General features: G+C 43.4%; 1 protein-coding gene across 1 annotated transcript; it reads left to right on the top strand.

Annotated features, from left to right (window-relative positions):
- The first annotated feature begins 8,775 nt into the window (after positions 1-8,775).
- LOC4335428 (UDP-glycosyltransferase 90A1) lies at positions 8,776-10,809 on the top strand. The gene has a single exon (XM_015779078.3). It carries the CDS (start codon positions 9,247-9,249, stop codon positions 10,729-10,731), a length of 1,485 nt encoding a protein of 494 aa, XP_015634564.1. The 5' UTR covers positions 8,776-9,246; the 3' UTR covers positions 10,732-10,809.
- Positions 10,810-12,055: the final 1,246 nt, after the last annotated feature.

Genomic DNA, 12,055 nt, shown 5'->3' on the forward strand with positions numbered 1-12,055 from the left:
TGTTTGATTATCACAGTTCATTAGGATAGCTGGCACTGGTTTTTCAACCACCGGCAAATCCATCAGGAGTTCACGAAGCCACTCGGCCTCAACTGTCGCAGTATCTAGTGCTGTAAGTTCTGCTTCCACTGTTGACCTCGTTAAAATGGTCTGCTTGCAAGACTTCTAGGAAACAGCGCCACCTCCAAGTGTGAACACATATCCACTTGTGGCTTTTATCTCATCAGCATCAGATATCCAGTTTGAGTCACTATACCCTTCTAGTACTTTTGGATACCCGGTATAGTGAATTCCATAGCTCATAATGCCCTTTAGATAGCGAATTACTCTTTCTAGAGCCTGCCAATGATCATCTCCCGGATTTGAGACAAACCGGCTCAGCTTGCTTACAGCAAATGAGATGTCAGGCCTCGTTGCACTAGCCAAGTACATCAATGAACCAATGATTTGATAGTATCTCAGTTGATCCCTTGCTATTCTTCGGTTTTTCCTTAATAGCACACTGGGATCATAAGGAGTAGGAGTTGGCTTGCAGTCACTATATCCAAAGCAACTCAAAATCTTGTCCACATAGTGGGATTGCACAAGTGTAATCCCACTCTCATCTCCTCTTTGTAGTTTGATGTTAAGAATAACATCAGCCTCTCCCAAATCCTTCATTTCAAAACTCTTGGACAGATAGTCCTTGACCTCCTCAATCACATTGAGGCTGGTCCCAAAGATCAATATGCCATCGACATATAAGCACAAGATCACTCCTTCTCCCCCACTATAGCGATAGTACACACATTTGTCAGCTTCGTTCACAACAAAGCCTGCAGATGTAAGCGTGGTGTCAAACTTCTCATGCCATTGCTTAGGTGCTTGCTTGAGGCCATACAAGGATTTCAACAGTTTACACACCATTCCCTCCTAACCTTCTAGTACATACCTGTCTGGTTGATCCATATAGATCTCCTCCTCCAGCTCTCCGTTTAGGAAAGCTGTCTTAACGTCCATCTGATGAACGAGAAGACCATAAGAGGCTGCCAGAACAAGTAGTTCTCGAATCGTGGTCAAGCGAGCAACTGGTGAGTATGTGTCAAAAAAGTCCTCGCCTTCCTTTTGGGTATAACCCTTGGCCACAAGCCTTGTCTTGTACTTTTCAATTGTACCATCAGGCCTAAGCTTTTTCTTGAAAACCCATTTGCATCCTACGGGCTTGCACCCATATGGACGCTCAACGACTTCCCAAGTACCATTAGACATGATCGAGTCCATTTCACTGCGTACTGCTTCCTTCCAGTAGTCAGCGTCAGGAGATGAATATGCCTCTTCTATGGTTCTTGGGGTGTCATCCACGAGGTATACAATGTAGTCATCTCCAAAGGATTTTGCAACCCTTTGTCTCTTACTCTTGCGAGTATCTACAATGTTGTCCTCCTCAGGATTTTCCTCAGGCGTTTGATCATTGTGTTCTATCGGTGCAAAGTGCTCATGGGGCATGACAGTTTCTTGACTAGAGGTGCTAGGTGTATGTTTCATGGGAAATTCATTCTCAAAGAATGTAGCATCTCTGGACTCAAAAATTGTACCAATATGCATGTCGGGTACTCCAGAGTTTACTATTAAGAATCTATAACCTACACTGTGAATAGCATAACCAAGGAACACACAATCAACAGTGTTTGGTCCAAGTTTCTGCTTTTTGGCTATAGGTACATTTACCTTGGCCAAACAGCCCCATGTTCGCAGGTATGAGAGATTTAATTTCTTCCTTTCCCATTCCTCGAATGGTGTTACTTCCTTATGCTTCATTGGAATTTTATTCAGGACATGACACACAGTCAAAACTGCCTCACCCCACCATTCCTTGGAAAGCCCTACAGTGTCTAACATGGCATTCACCATCTCAGTTAGAGTACGGTTCTTTCTTTCGACCACCCCATTTGATTGGGGTGAATAGGGAGGCGTCCTCTCATGAATAATTCCAAACTTTTCGCAAAAGGATGCAAACTCATTGGAAAAATACTCCCCACCTCTATCAGACCTCAACCGTTTGATTTTCCTTTCAAGTTAGTTTTCTACCTCAGCTTTATAGATCTTAAAGTAATGCAATGCTTCATCCTTTGTTTTCAATAGATACACATAACAAAATGTAGTGCAATCATCTATCAGTGTCATGAAATATTTCTTTCCCCCTTTAGTCAACACGCCGTTCATTTCGCACAAATCAGAATGAACAAGTTCTAGAGGTGCCAAATTCCTCGCCTCAGATGTCTTGTGAGGCTTGCGAGGTTGTTTCGATTGAACACAAGTATGGCACTTGGAACCTTTGACCAAAGTGAATTTTGGAATTAAACTCATGTTAGCTAAGCGCGTCATACAACCGAAATTCACATGACAGAGTCGCGAATGCCACACATTAGACTCATCTTTCTCGCTAATATGGTTCACAACATTATGATTATTACACATGTCATTCAAAGAAAAGCGGAACAAGCCTCCGCTGTCATAACCTTTTCCAACAAAAGTCCCATATTTAGATACGACACATTTATTGGACTCAAACACAAGTCTAAAACCTTCTCTACACAATAGAGAGCCACTAACAAGATTCTTCTTTATTGAAGGGACATGCTGCACGTTCTTCAGCTGCACGGTCTTTCCCGAAGTAAACTTCAGATCGACCGTACCAACACCATGAACAACCGCAAGCGAACCGTTTCCCATTAACAAGGAGGAACCTCTCCCGACCTGATAAGAAGAAAACAGAGAAATGTCAGCACATACATGAATATTAGCACCAGTATCCACCCACCAATCAGGTGAGTGAAAAATAGAGAGAACTGTAGGTAATATTTTACCGTACACCGATGTTCCTCCGCCCTCGCTAATGACCATGTTGGCAGACTTCCTGTCTTTGCGCTCAGGACAGTCCTTGGCCCAATGCCCATACTTACCATACACAAAGCAGTCTCCCTTTGCCTTTCCCTTGCCTTTCTTCTTAAAGTTGGTTGCAGCCTTGGGTTTGACATCAGACTTGACTTTCTTGTTGTTGTGGGATGCATGAGGGTTCTTCTTCTGTACCATATTGGCACTAGAACCTCCCTCAACCTTTTTGCCCCGGACGTCCTTTGCCCTCGCCTTCTCCTCAACACCCAAAGAGCCAATAAGATCAGAAACACTGAACTCTTGTCTCTTGTGCTTTAGAGAAGTGGCAAAGTCCGACCAAGAAGGTGGCAGTTTGGCAATAATGCCACCCGCCACAAACTTGTCCGGCAACTCACAGTTGTTGTTCTCAAGTTCCTTAGCCAGCATCTGAATCTCATGAGCTTGTTCTACTACAGAACGGTCATCGACCATCTTGTAGTCATAGAACTGCTCCATGACATACAGCTCACTGCCGGTGTCAGAAACTCCGAACTTGGCCTCAAGTGCATCCCACATGTCCTTCCTAGAAGGCATGTGCATATACACGTCCACTATGTTGTCAGCGAGTACACTGATCAATGCTCCACAGAACAGGCAATCCGAAGCCTCGAAATTAGCCTCCTCCTCAGGAGAAAGAGGTGGTTCACTTCGTTTGCCCCGTGAAACATAGAAGCATTGCATCGCTGTCAACCACAATAGTACACGTGCTTTCCATCTCTTATAGTTAGAACCATCAAAAGCATGTGGTTTCAGTGCAGCAGCAAAGCCAACTACCGAAAATAACCTATCAGGTTTTTGGATTGTTAGAAATATGGTCATAAATCGGCATATTTTAATCCAAAATGTTAAGACAATAATCATGGCATAAACAGTGTAGGGTGATCTAGTGACAACATGTAACATAACCAGTAGCATACTAATGGCATCATGCGCATTATGAATATCAGGAACAAGAACATAGCAGTAACGCAGTAGCATGCTAGAGACATCATGAATATCAGGAACAGGAACATAGCAGTAAAGCGCTAACAACGGGAACAGGAACAGGAGAAGGATATACCCCGAGAATGGCCCTCCACTGGATTGCGAGGCAGAATTGACTCCGTTGGTGTTGTTGTTCGCGGCACAGGCTCCAGCTCCTGGCGCACCACCTCCAGCTCCAGCTCCTGGTGGCGCACCACCTCCGCCATCTCCTCCAGCAGCAGCAGCGGCGCCGGCTCCAGGCGCAGACATGGTGGGCGAGGACGAGCAGTCGTGCGGGAAGCACTCCCCAAAAACCTGATCACCCGCCTACCCGGTGCAGATCTCAGGCGAAGGTGTGGTTCCGGAGGCCCTGCTCCTTCCGATCTCTCGTGCGCGCAAGCGATCAGAAGCGAGGAGGCGAGAGCAGCACAGGCGCGGAGGAGGAGGAACTAACACCCGGGAAAGAAGCAAGCGAACGGGAAAGAAGCAAGCGAATCGTTCTGATCAGACTCGCGGCCTCCTTATCTATCAGGAGAGAGGCAATCGGCATTCGTGGGAACGTGGGATCGTGGACGCGCCGTTGCGGAGGCAGTCGTGGTAACGTGGGTTCGTGGTTGCAAAAGAGTAGCGACATGACGTGACGCACGCCCGCCCGGCCCGGCCCAGCGCGCGCGCGTGTGGCTTTCCAACCCCCACCTCAACCAGTCAACAGGGGGCCTCCAATAACTCCCTATTTAGGTTGAGATATTCCTCGCTTAAATCCTGAGGTGGTATTATTATCCTTAACACTTATTATGGGTCTTTGAGATTTAATAGGATAAATTGGGCCTAGCCCAATTATTCTAAAAATGGCTAAGGATGCAAGCGGGACGGGCAAGCGGGTTTTTTACCCGCTTATCTCACTTTTAGTTTATTTTTCTTCTAAAATTTATACTACTATGTGGGAAATGAACTAGCTATCAAGCGGGTTTTTTCGGGTAGCGGGACTATTCACTTGCATCCTAACCCATGGCTAGATCCAGTGAGCTTGATGGTGATGGCCATGGCATGGGGAGGGACGGTGGGTGTAGAGATTGAAGGGAAAGGTGACCAACTCCACTGAAGCAGCTCGATGACGGGGAGCTTGTGGTCACCGACAGCCGAAGAGGGGTGGAGATGGCGTCACGCCCTGTGGGAGCTTGCAGCTGGAGAAGGAGAAGAGGCAGTGACGATAGTGTAAGGAGAGGCATAGGCGTGAAGAAAATGAGGGATTTAGGGAATGAGAAGGGAAGGAGAGGGAGAAGGAGAGGGGAAGGAGGTTAAAGGTATTTTAGTTGATTTGATAATAAAATAATGCTATTATAGGGATTGATATTAAAAAATTGGCTAAAAACGAAAATGTATTAGGACGGAGGGTCCATTGATCTTTGATCATGCCTAAGAAGGAATTTTTTTTTTTTGACTTAGAGATAAGCTCGTAAATAATTTGAATGCGCAACGGATAGTGCAACAGATAGCTCCTTTATACTAAAATATAAGCACTTCCAACACCCATGTACTAGTATTTTATTCTATTAATCACTTTTCCGTACTAATATCTAATATCATTTCTCCTCAATTTTTATCTCTTCTACCACCTCCGTCCTATAATATAAGGATTTTTAGAATTAGACGTGGGTATTAAAAAAGTGGGTAGAATTAAATGAAAGAAGATTGTGTGTTGTCGAATGACAATTGCGTTTGTCAAGAAACTTGGTTCACTCTTGATTGAAAAGTAAAACAATGTGTATTGATATTGCATTTTGTTGGTATGCCACATTATATATCCCTTGGGGTTTATTTATAGTCTTAGTATAAACTCATGCACTCTAAGGCTAATAAATACAGAGAAATTTACATGTATACTCTTGTGATATAGATATATATAAAGGTAGTTGTAGATAATTTAGCCATGGACTTCTCAGTGGGCCATAACATGGGCCTAATTTGACGAATCAGCCCCTACAGGCATAGAGTTCTCTACTTCTGATGGCAAAGGCGCTTGGCTCAGTGGCGAATGCTTCCATCTTCACCCAATCGGTATTTCACTCTGGTGCTTTGCTTTGGACAGTGGCTTGTTTCGGCAGACTCGGTTGAAGGCCCCTGTAACATGCTTTCAACATTGTAATTGGTTGAGAAGTGGAGGTATGTGAAAAGATTGAATGGCGGAGGGCTATAATTGGTTAGGAGTAGAATGTTGGTCGAGAAATTGTTATATTTTAGGACAAACCTTGAGAGTTAAAGTTATTATGTTTTTAGACAGAGGGAGTAATAATTAATCTATAAATCATTAATATATTTTAAAATAGATGGAGTAGTATGCATGCGACGTTGGGTCATCTTTTCTATATTCATCCTTGAATCTAATGACAAGTCTGTGAACATACTGAAACATATACTCCTGACATATATATACCAGTACTACGAATCTAAACAAGTATGTCTAGATTCGTAGTATTAGAATATATCACATATATGTCACATTCGATATTAGGGGCCTGCTTATATCCCCTGCCAAAATTTTACACCCTGTCATATCGAATGTTTGGACATATGCATGGAGTAATAAATATAAACGAAAAAATAACTAATTACACAGATTGCGTGTAAATTGTGAAACAAATCTTTTAAGTCTAATTGCACCATGATTTAGCAATATGGTGCTGCAGTAAACATTTGCTAACGACGATTAATTAGGCTTAATATATTCATCTCGCGATTTATAGACGGATTTTGTAATTTATTTTTTTATTAGACTATATTTAATACTCCAAATGTGTATCCATATATCCGATGTGACATACCAAAATATTACACCCTGAATCTAAACACAGCCTAGCCTAGGTTAGTTTTCTACATAAGGAAGGTAGTATTCTGTTGAGATGATAGCTATATATTTTAAATACGAGGGAATAAGAAAATAAATAAATAGTAACTGTTAAATAGTGTTAGAAAATGCAGTTAGGAGCTACTTTATGACACGGACAGAGACGCGGCAGGGACCACGCCTCACTCTCGCTTGCTGATGAAGCGCTTTTAATTCCATTAAGACGGACAACAGACCATAGTACGGAATAAGAGTCCATATTTATTACACTCTCCGTCACATTATTACTATCTACATCTTAACATATAAGAGATTTTAAATGAATAACATATATTTGAGTACTACAAATTTTGATTTACCTCTGTTCAGATTTAAACTATTAGGATGTGTTTCATCCATCCAAATCACATATATTTTATAATAAAGGGAGTAGTAAGTTCGAAGTATATATATATGAACTGCTCGTAAGTACTATTGTAGGATATTATCTTTGTAACTTAATATAGAATGGGAACGCATTCTAATATAATAAGTATTACAAATCTACAACCTTCGTCCAGAAGCGCTGTAATACTGGACAGATATTTGTCTAGATTCATTTTCAAAAGTTGGCTTATTTTGGATGGAGGGAGTACATAGGGATTGTGTAGACTCATGATTAGAATGTGTCTTATCTCGTACTGAATTGTTATATTTTAATACGGAAGTCATATTTAACATGTTAGGTAAGCTGATTAGATCACAATAATATTATTGGACATGACTACACAGCGACCGGTCTCTGATTTGCCTAAAGCAGCGATCACTCCATCCTAGATTTAAATCTCCTTTTAGCTTAAAAAGTACTATAGTGCATGTTTTTTTACCTCTTTAATCACTTGTATATTTTAAATCACATATTATTTTTAAGATCTAATCTATTTGCATCATTGTACTCTACTTAAAATATGTGACAAAACGAGATCCATGTTGAATATATTAAAACATTTTATTATTTTAAAAGTAATTTATTTACATTGTAGAAGTAACTTAGCTATGTAATAGAAGTAACTCTATATAGCATTAAAAGTAATTACATTATGAGTGAGTTCCAATAAGAAACTACGTGGAGTAAATTCAAAAGTGTAGAGAAGATTTTCATGTAAATACATTTATGAAAGTAAATTTAATAAAGCCTGAAAGTAATTTACATAAATCATAAAAGTAACTTAGCATAAAATAAAAGTAAGTTGTTACGATATTAAAAGTAAATTTGTCATAGGAATAAAAAATATAAATCTATTTAGAAATTAAATTTAATCAGCAAAAATTATGGAATTGAGTAAAAACAATCAACTCAAAGCATTACGAAATTATGAGAAGTAATTTAATCAAATCTAAAAGTAGTTTTTATATAAGATAAAAGTAACTTACCTATATAATAAAAGTAATTTACAATATAAATGTTTTTTCATCATAATATTATCATGTAAGATCTTGTTATAAAGATTTAATTGCAACGGACACAATGGTGTAATCGGATTATATATCGGATAAGTAATTTAAGAGAAAATTTTATAAGAAGAAAAAAAATATGCACAACCTAATAGCAAAAACTACTTGCATGCATGTCTGTAACGCTACTAGTACTTCTCACGTAATTGTCCGCGTCGCTCGTTAAGTCTAAATCGAGATGCCTCTCGAAATAGATTTTGCGTAAATTATTCCCTCCTCCGTTCTAAAATATTTTAATACAGAAGTAGTATTTAGCGTGTTAGGTAAGCTGCTTAAAAAAATTATGTAGTTATAATTTATTTTGGTATGAGTTGTTTTATCACTTAAGGTATTTAAAATTTTTGAATAAGACGAATGATCAAACATAAACATGTGTTCAAAAGTCAATGGTGTCATCGATTAAAAACCAGAGAGAGTAGATTTCAGGACAGAGGGAGTATTAAATTAGACACGTGTTTGTTATCATTTTTTTTGAAACAGTTGACGGTAAGATTTCTACCGGATATATTAGAAGAAAAGAGTTTTTACCTAAAGGGGGAGAGAGTTCACAAGGCAACACCTCCAAGGAGGAAACAGCACCCGCATACATCGATGTCACCGATCCTGTAAGACCAGACAAGGATTTCACCCAAGACTGTCGCCGATCCTGTAAGACCAGGCAAGAATTTCACCTAAGACTACCTTAAAACGTGTAGAACCTTCAAGAAACAAGAGCAAAAGTGTTGAGTGTTATCGTTGCCCAACTCATCGGCTGACCCGATGCAGCAGCTCCGACTCCGCCTTAACACGAAAGCTCAAGCACCGTAGAGAAAAGCACACCGCTCCAAACTCGGCACTAAGACAGATCCACACAGTCACAGGGCTCTTATGCCTCGCCAGTGCTTTGTTATCATTTTGTACCATGTCTTTTGGGCCTACGGTGTACATTACTACATGTGGAGCGATTAGCAGCAGCCATTTCGTAGTTAGAATAGAAGAACACACTCTTGAGGCTATCAGCAACCAGCTCCACTGCTAGCTCCAGGCCGGTCATGGCGGCGGCTGGTCACGATGTGCAGCTCCCCCACGTCGCCATCTTCCCGTTCATGGCCAGGGGCCACACCGTCCCGATGACCCACCTCGCCTGCCTTCTCCGCCGCCGCGGCCTCGCCACCGTCACCTTCTTCAGCACCCCGGGCAACGCGCCGTTCGTCCGGGGACAGCTCGACGACGACGTGGCCGTCGTGGAGCTTCCCTTCCCGGACCATGTCGTCGCCCGCGGCGCCGCGGAGTGCGTCGAGGCCCTCGACTCCCTGTTCCCCCTTCCGGCGTTCGTCGAGGCGGTGTCGGCGCTCCGGCCGGGGCTGGAGGTGTCGCTCGCCGCCGCTCGGCCCCGCGTCGGCCTCCTCGTCGCCGACGCGTTCCTGCACTGGGCGCACGCCTCCGCCGCCGCGCTCGGCGTCCCGACGGTGGCGTTCCTCGGCGGGAACATGTTCGCGACGATCATGCGCGACGTGATCCTCCGCGACAACCCGGCCGCCGCGCTGCTGTCTGGCGGCGGCGGCGCCGAGGCGGCGACGTTCGCCGTGCCGGAGTTCCCGCACGTCCACCTCACGCTCGCCGACATCCCGGTCCCCTTCAACCGCCCGTCCCCGGAGGGTCCGATCATGGAGCTGAACGCCAAGCTATGGAAGGCCATCGCCGGCAGCAACGGCCTCATCGTCAACACCTTCGACGCCATGGAAGGCCGCTACGTCGAGCACTGGAACCGTGACCACCGCGCCGGCCCCAGGGCGTGGCCCATAGGCCCGCTCTGCCTCGCCCATGGCGGCACCGGCACCGGCACCGGCGCCGTCGAGCCCTCATGGATGAAGTGGCTGGACGAGAAGGCGGCCGCCGGGAGAGCCGTGCTGTACGTGGCGCTCGGCACCGCCATGGCCATCCCGGACGCGCAGCTCAGGGAGGTCGCCGGCGGGCTGGAAGCCGCCGCGGCCGCGGGCGTCTACTTCCTGTGGGCCGTGCGCCCCAGCGACGCCGACCTCGGCGCCGGCTTCGAGGAGCGCGTGGAGGGGCGAGGCATGGTGGTGCGGGAGTGGGTGGACCAATGGCGGATCCTGCAGCACGGCTGCGTGAGGGGCTTCCTCAGCCACTGCGGGTGGAACTCGGCGGTGGAGGGCGTCGCCGCCGGCGTGCCGCTGGCGGCGTGGCCGATGGGCGCCGAGCAGCCGCTCAACGCGATGCTCGTCGTCGACGAGCTGCGCGTCGGGGTCAGGGTGCCGGTGCCGACGGCGATGGCGACGGGCGGGCACGGGGTGGTCGGGAGCGAGGTGATCGCGCGCGTGGCGAGGGAGCTGATGATGATGGCCGGGGAGGGGAAGGGCGGCGGCGGCGGCGAGGAGGCGAGGAACGTCGCCGCGCTGGCGTCCAAGGCGCGAGAAGCGGTCGCCGAGGGCGGGTCGTCGTGGAAGGCGCTGGAGGAGATGGTTGCCACGCTCTGCCGCCCTGTTGAAGGAGATACACCGAAACCCACAAAATAAGTTTATTTGTTTCTACGTTTGACCGTCATCTTATAATCTATCTATCTATCTATCTATCTATCTATCTATCTATCTATCTATTATTATTATTATTATTATTATTATTATTATTATTATTATTATTATTATATACTAAAAGTCCATTAAACTTTCTACAAACGCTCTCAAGCCACCACGTGGCGCTCCTACAAACGCTCCTAGATCGGCAAGTGGCGCTTTAACATCCTATCCTATTATTATATACTAAAAGTCCATTAAACTTCCTATAAACGCTCTCAAGCCACCACGTGGCGCTCCTACAAACGCTCCTAGATCGGTACGTGGGCGCTTTAACATCCTATCCTATCCTATCCTATTATCCTATTATTATATACTAAAAGTCCATTAAACTTCCTACAAACACTCTCAAGCCACCACGTGGCGCTCCTACAAACGCTCCTAGATCGGCACGTGGCGCTTTAACATCCAACCATCGGTTTTCATTTAATCTGGTGAACCCATTATTTTTAACCATTGGATCTTTATTTTAAGAAAAAACAAATCAATCTATCTAAAAAATCCCACGTTACTCGGCCGTGTCCCCTGAACCTGTACGTCTGTACGTCCGATGTACGTACATATCCTCTCTATGTCCTTTTCTTTTTCCTTGTTATATATTTAGATTAGATGAAAAACTTTAGTTCATGTTAACCATATGTTTTAAGTTGTAAAAATATATGTTATTTTAAGTTTTATTCTAAATAGTGCATCTCATCGAAATATCCATAAAAAAATATTAATAATTAACATTATAGACTATATGATTGTATATCACAATTAAATTGGACTTATAATTAAAAAAACAATTTAAATTTTGAGTAGCATTTTAAAAATTTACTCACTCCCTATCGTGTAATACTGATATATCCAAATGACATTATTAAATTTATCAAGAATGTATTTTTCATATATTATATGTTGCTGTATTCATATATTTTTTTTTGGAAAATTAACAACCATATATATTTTTTACACCATGTGGATGTCCTTTTATCTCTTAGGCTTCATTCGGTCTATCTCATTGGATGAACTTATCTAGGATACGCGAAACAAAGCATGCCATCAGCGTAAGATTAATTAAGTATCAAATATTACATATCACATGCTTATCTAAGAAAATATATATAGAAAAATGATTCTATACACCCAGGAGTATGTACTGTGTATATATAAGGGTCATCCTATATATAAAAAAACAAATCTAGCTACTTATTTAAACATAACCCGTGGATATATTATTTTCAACCATTATTTTATATCTATTCGAGTAATCCTTCATTATGTA

Source organism: Oryza sativa, chromosome 4 (assembly GCF_034140825.1).
Source record: "Oryza sativa Japonica Group chromosome 4, ASM3414082v1".
Taxonomy (NCBI): Eukaryota; Viridiplantae; Streptophyta; class Magnoliopsida; order Poales; family Poaceae; genus Oryza; species Oryza sativa.